Raw genomic sequence first — 6711 nt, 5'->3', positions numbered from 1 at the left:
TATATATCTGAGTTAGGAGCAAAGGATGAGGTTACTGGCTGGTAATTATCTTAGCCCTGGCATGCCCCGGGGCTGGATACAAGGGGGGTTTGGGATTTGAGGAGGGCTCCTGGACCCTGGTCATGGGTTCAATCCTTGAGGATTCTGCATTGGTTTCTCCTTCCCTGCCACAGCCCAAGGCAGCTCTGTCACCCTCTGAGGCATCTACATCCTTATCACAGATAGGCAAGAGCGAGTGGGATGAGTCAGAACTGCCATTATCATTATTATCCCTGAATCTCAGAGACCATCTCTCTCTCAGCTTCCTGCTCAGGGTCAAAGTCCCTCAGCTGAATTATTGGTGGATACTTAACTATGGTCCCAGCTGGCCGTACCTCACTCATCCACTGCCCAAATGCTAGAAAGTCCTTCCTTGTGCTCAGCCAAGCTCTTTTTTGGGGGGAACTTCTTCCCATTCGTCCCTACTCTGTTCCCTGTTACCCCCATAGAACACACCTCTCCCTTTTGCTGCTTGATGGTTTTGTAGAAATATTACCTGGACAGCCCAACCTGTCCCCCCACTCTACACCTGCCTATAATCCAGGAGGTCACCATTCTGGTCCCCGTGTGACTTGTCCCTGGAGGTGACATAGATCATCCACGCCCATCAGCATTGCATCTGCGTGACCTGCTCTTTGTGGGATGGCCAAGGCTGGGGGTCCAAGATTCTGCAGGGGAGAAACTACTGTCCTGGTGAGTATGGCTCGGTTCTGTCCTAACCAGGGTCCTCCCAGCCCTCATGGGACAGTGAGACTGGTGGAGCAGGGGTGGAGATCCTGCATATAGGGCAGCCCAAGGTGAGGAGACGGATGTGCACGTGAAACGGTTTCCAGACCCTTGTCAAAATAAACCCCACAGCACCTCCTCCATGTGCTCAGCTTGAATTCTGCTAAGACCAAGGTTTCTGTCCCTAATGACCAAGAATGTGGAGTTACAGTTGTTTGCTTATGTATTTCTCTCCCTCACTGGACTGAGAGCTCCATGAAGGTGAGGCTGGGTCCCGTCCTCTCTGGGTGGTTAGAGCCTGGCTCAGGACCCAGGGTGTAGTAGATGCTCAATGAGCACTGGGTGGATAAATGAACTAATGTCCCTCCCTGTCCCTTGACTCGGGTACCAGAAGGAGACCTCATGCTCAGCAGAGTCGTGGGCCCACCCTTGGGGACCAGTGCCCATGCCCTATCAGGTGCCTATGCTCCAATCGTCCACACCCCACTCACCCCATAATCCCTCCCTCTCAAGCCAGGGGTGGGGAATCTTTTCATGTTGGAAAGCCCCATTAATTCAGCTGTAATCAAATAAGGCCACTTTCAAGAAAGTTCAATTAGATATACTTAAAAATATATTAATGTATTATTTTGTCAAAATCTAATTACTATGTACTTAATAATTTCAAAAAATGAAAACTATTTGTTAATTTTAAAGTTAACTAGCCATTTAATGACTTGTTGTGTCTTCTTTTTGTTGGAAAGCATTTGAATATTTGGTTGCAGCATGGAGGTCTGCAGTTTCAGCTGGTCCTCTAGAAGGGTATCAGTCATTCATGATCTTAAGGGTGTTTTGATTTGGGTTAGGTAGGAGATTGTAGATTCACAGCAATAACTGGTTGAAAACCAAGAAAGCATTTTTGGGGCATGTTGCTGAAGGTATGAGTATTCTACTGCATTTTTCTATATTTCAATGGGAACTTTCTTAGCATCAAACAATGACTTTAAAATGTCATCTACTGAGAGCTCAATCAATTGCTTCTGTAGTTCTTTAGGTGCCTTGGTGATATCAACTAGGTGAGGCTGAAATGCTAATTTGAGTGTGATGTCAGGATTCTCAAAGTCAGTGAAACTTTCATTGCATTCTTCATTTAATAGATCTATAACAGCTGCGAATTCTTCAAATGATTCGCATATATCATCCTGCTCATCAATGACCTTTGCTAACTGGGGAAAATGTTCATCCAAAATTTCCTTTTGAAGGAGAAGTGTTTGGAAAAAACATAACTTTTTTTGAAATGCTTGGATTTTTTGCCATATATCATAGACTTAGTTTCACCTTGCAAAGAAATATATTCAAGTTGTTTTGATTTGACATGGTATCACACAGAAACGCTGCATTCCTATAGAAATCTTTCAATAATTCACATTTCTCTCTTCTTCATAAAATTTAACTATCTGTTCTCACAGAGATAAAATTTTGGTTAACACCTGTCCCTGCAATAGCCAACATACTTTAGAATGACATAGCAAATCCACACTGAATACCTCATCCTTCAACTTTAGCATGTTACAAACCTTTAGCACGTTATGAGGATGTTATGTTGTATTTGCAGGAATATAGTTTACAATACTTGTAACTTGTTGCAAAGTATCACTTAAAATAGTAGCTTTAGCACAGAGATTTTGCTGATGCAAGATATAATGAAAAGAAATGAGAGCATCTGGATCTGTTAATACTTTTTTAAAATTTGCGCAATAAACCCTTCATGTTTTCCTGTCATGGAAGGTGTAGCGTCTGTGCATACACTCACTAAATTTACCAAATTCAGTCCAACTTCACAACATTTATCTTGAAGTTGTTGAAGATATCTATTCCCTGTGTGCGTTCTGTTTGCAAGAGTGCCCAAAGCAAGTAACTCTTTGTAGCAAAGAAAATCTTCTGTTATAACTGCAATGAAGTATAAAACTTGTGCTGAGTCAGTAGAATAAGTTTATTCATCCGAAGCAATTGAATAATATATATTTTCCTTTTGAAATGTTGCATGAAGTTGTTCTGTTAAGTTGAAGGCTAATTCATGCCGCCAATCAGTTATGGTTCTCCTTGAAAGAGGCAGTTATTTGTACTTTGAAACATTATCAGAGTCTAAGCGTCCTACAACTTCCACAATGCATTCTTTCACAATTTCTTTCTTTTTCTTGAGACAGTCTCACTCTGTCACTCTGGTAGACTGTAGTGGCGTCTTCATAGTTCACAGCGACCTCAAACTCCTGGGCTCGAGCGATCCTCCTGCCTCAGCCTCCCAAGTAGTTGGGCCTACAGGCATGCGTCACTGTGTCCAGCTAATTTTTTTCTATTTTTGGTAGAGACAGGGTCTTGCTCTTGCTCAGGCTGGTCTTGAACTCCTGACCTCAAGTGATCCTCCCTCCTTTGACTCCCAGAGTGCTAGAATTACAGGTGTGAGCCACTGCACTCAGCCAGCAATTTCTTTTAAATCCAGATCAAGCCAAAGGTGCCCGTGAATAGCAGTTCTATACGCCATTGTCTGGGAATCCAGCTTGCACAGAAAGATAAGCTCTGGACCTGGGTCCAGAGCTCCTTTCCCCAAATCTCCCTCATCACTTCATCCTCTCCTTCCCAATTCCAATTCACACTAGTTTTCCTTTTATTCTCTCCCCTTCACTTCTGGCTTAAGTTACTGCATGCCCCAGCAGCCTCAGGGTATTTTTCAGCTCATCCTGTTCAATCCATCCTGTCACTGTGAAGAAACTGAGGTTCAGAGACTTTTCCCATTGCATGAGTGTCAGCTATCTGCTCTGCTGAAGAACCACTGCTCTTACAGCACAGGTGTAAACACAAAACCAAACAAACCCATCGCATCCACAACGCCGCATCTTGCTGGCATTCAAGGTCCTTCCAAACTCCTCCCCTCCTCCCCAGCTCACTTGCTCACCAACTGGCCCCAGAGATCAGCTTGGAGGGAAGGGTCTATGTGCCTCCTGCCCACTCAGCCGCCCACCCCCAGGCCTAGCTCGCCTGGCTCTTCCTCCTCTTGCTCTTGGGTGATACCAGAGGGCTGAGTGATACTACCCTCCCCGAATCTCTGTCCCAGCCCGGGCATGGCACCAGTGGGGATGAGCCCAGGAAGCTCTGCTGAAGCCAGCAACATCTCCCAGACTCAACATAATTGCTTTTTAATGGGCCCCATTATGACCGTATCCTTAGTAAGCATCATGGGCACCTGACTGTCAGAGCTAAACGATTAATTGGGGAGTTGCCTGGGGCCTTCCTGGGGCCACTGCCCAATCTCCCTTTCCTTCCTGGTCTTGTTGGAAGCTGCTGGCCTCTCTCTCACCAGTAGGCAGTGGCCCATCAACTCCAACCCAATGTCCCAGCCAGAGCCAACTTCACACAGAATATTCCACTCAATTCTTAGAATTTCTGAGCCAAAAGATTATTGTAATTCAGTAATGCATAAAGGTCTCACCTCATTTGCTAATACTGATCACCTGGTAGGGACCACTTGAACTATGTCTAATGTCCAGGGCCACATCCAGGCTCTGCAGGGAAGAGTTCTGGGGTCAGCTAGGGATGTCTAGCATGGAAAGAGTGGGGGAGGGGCTGAGAGGAACTCCAGATGATGCAGACACTTTCCACCCAGGATCTGATGTCTCATTCATTCATGCACAGAGCATGTAGTGGTCATGGCCCCATGCTCTAAGGAGCTGATCCTTCCAAGAAGCCAGGACGATCCAGAAGACCAAGGGAATTGAATTCAATCCAACAAATAGTCAGTTTCTCTACTAGGCCTGATGGATCCAATGCTGACATTTTACAGATGGAGAAACCGAGGTTTAGACAGAGGAACGGTCACCCAGCAAGTTAGTTGCAGACCTAACAGTGGAACCCTCATCACCACCTTTGTTCATTCCTCAGCAATTAAACTTTGTTCTGCGAAGTTTAAAACCGATAGTTTATCAAATGCTTAGGGAAGAGGGACCCTCTAGGTGAGCCCTGAAAAGCAGATCTTGGAGGAACAAAGCCAGTCCCCTCTTCACCAGGGCCAACGGGAGAAGCAACCCCAGCTCTGCAAACAGTCAGCCGAGGCTGTGAGCTGGGCTGGGCAAGGCCTGGTCCCCGGGGCAGCAGACCTGTCCCAGGAGCCAGAAAGGCCCAAGATGCCCAGTAAAGCTCTGAGCTGCCAGGAGGAAACATGAAGAGGAAGCTCGAATGTGACAAGGAAATTAAAACGCCTGCCTTTGAAAGTCAAAAAATAAATAAGAGTTGATTCATATAATTGTCACATAATGCTGAACAATTAAAAACAGCAAGCATAGAATTAGAAACATCTCTTAATTCCCTTGATGACCTGAGTACAGGATCCCTGTTTCTGCTGACTTGTTCGCCACCTGACCCAGTGTCCAACAGACAAGTCCGGGGTGGGGGTGGGGGAGTTTGCCGCTCACTGTACTGGGGCCACGGGGAACACATTTCTGAGTCTACTGTTTACAAGGCCCCACGTGAGATGTTGTGTGGTGAGGGAACAGCACACTTGGTCTCATCCACTCCTACACAGGCCTGTGAGATCATTTGTGTTATAATCTCCATTATACAGATGAGAACACAGAGGCATCAAGGGCAAATTCTCTTGCTTTTCAAGGTCATATACCTCTCTTCACCTTAGATAGAGATGCTCTTGCCCCCCAGGGCTTGGGGTGGGAGTTAGGCCAGGGTGCAGCCTGTGGGGCCTCTCTCTCCTTCCCTCCCAGACTCCGATCTCCAGCTATGCCCAGACATGTCCTTGGATCCGCAGAACATGCCCATGGTGTGAGGAGATTTTAGTTAGCCTGCCCTTGCCTTTCCTTTCCTGCCTCCTCCAGTCCTGCAGGGCACGTGGGGAAGGCCTGGCCTCAGCCCAGGGAGGAGTGCTCGAGCCCTCTGCGTGGGTCGAGGGCCGGCTTTTTCATCTTGGGCCTCGTGAATACTCAGGAATGGCTCATGGACCATCCAGCTCTAAAATCCTAACCATCAGATACCTCAAAGAACTAAAAGTAGAACTACCATTTGATCCAGCAATCTCACTACTGGGTATCTACTCAGAGGAAAAAAAAACACTTTATAAAAAAGACACTTGCACTTGAATGTTTGTACAATTCATAATCGTAAAGATGTGGAAACAACCCAAGTGCCCATCAATACATGAGTGGATTAATAAAATGTGGTATGTGCATACTGTGGTGTACTACTCAGCCACAAAAACAATGGTGATCTAGTATCTTTTGTAACAACCTGGATGGAAGTGAAGGCCACTCTTCTTAGTGAAGTATCGCAAGAATGGAAAAACAAACACCACATGTACTCCATACTAAACTGGAACTAATCGATCAACACTCATGTGCACATATGGAAGTAAAACTCAAGGGAAATCAAGCATGTGGGAGCGGGGAGGAGGGGATAGGTAAATTCACACCTAATGGGTACAATGCACACTATCTGGGTGAAGGGCACACTTACAACTTTGACTCAAACTATATGAAAGCAAATTATGTAACCAAAACGTGTGCACCCCTGTAAAATTCTGAAATAAAAAAATAAAGTCCTGACTCATCGATGATCAAAGTGTTTCTCAAAGTTCCTCCCATGGGCCCCTGTGCCCCAAGGCCCCTCATCTCACCAAGGTCCTGCCCACTCACCTGCCATGCGACAGCCCAGTGGACTCCTTGCTTCCTCGGCACGGTGGCGTGTGGCCCGACAGGACGGTGTGGTGTGTCAGAGCAGCCAGCCCGACCAACATGAATGAGGATCTCAGGACACTCCTAGGCAGGAAAGTCAGAATTCAAAAGAGGAGGCGTGGCCCTCCACCCCAGGTGACTCCTAGGAAACACATAATCACCTGGTAATCGCCCTGGAGTGCACCGAGAAGGTGTCCACTGTGGGCTCGGCTCCAGCTAGGAGGGCTTTGAAGCA

General features: G+C 46.4%; 1 protein-coding gene across 2 annotated transcripts in view; it reads right to left on the bottom strand.

Moving 5' to 3' along the window:
* The window catches only part of TGM6 (transglutaminase 6), a 32531-nt gene extending 26032 nt beyond the window's left edge, over positions 1–6499 (bottom strand). For both annotated transcript variants that reach the window (XM_012665811.1, XM_012665812.1), the window contains exon 1: positions 6438–6499. In XM_012665811.1, the coding sequence (XP_012521265.1) occupies positions 6438–6444 (7 nt within the window). In that variant the 5' untranslated portion in view covers positions 6445–6499. The remainder of the gene's footprint in view (positions 1–6437) is intronic.
* Between the last annotated feature and the right edge of the window lie 212 nt (positions 6500–6711).

This window comes from Propithecus coquereli, unplaced genomic scaffold (genome assembly GCF_000956105.1).
Source record: "Propithecus coquereli isolate 6110/MARCELLA unplaced genomic scaffold, Pcoq_1.0 Scaffold122, whole genome shotgun sequence".
Classification (NCBI taxonomy): domain Eukaryota; kingdom Metazoa; phylum Chordata; class Mammalia; order Primates; family Indriidae; genus Propithecus; species Propithecus coquereli.
This window is presented reverse-complemented; position numbering and strand designations above follow the sequence as displayed.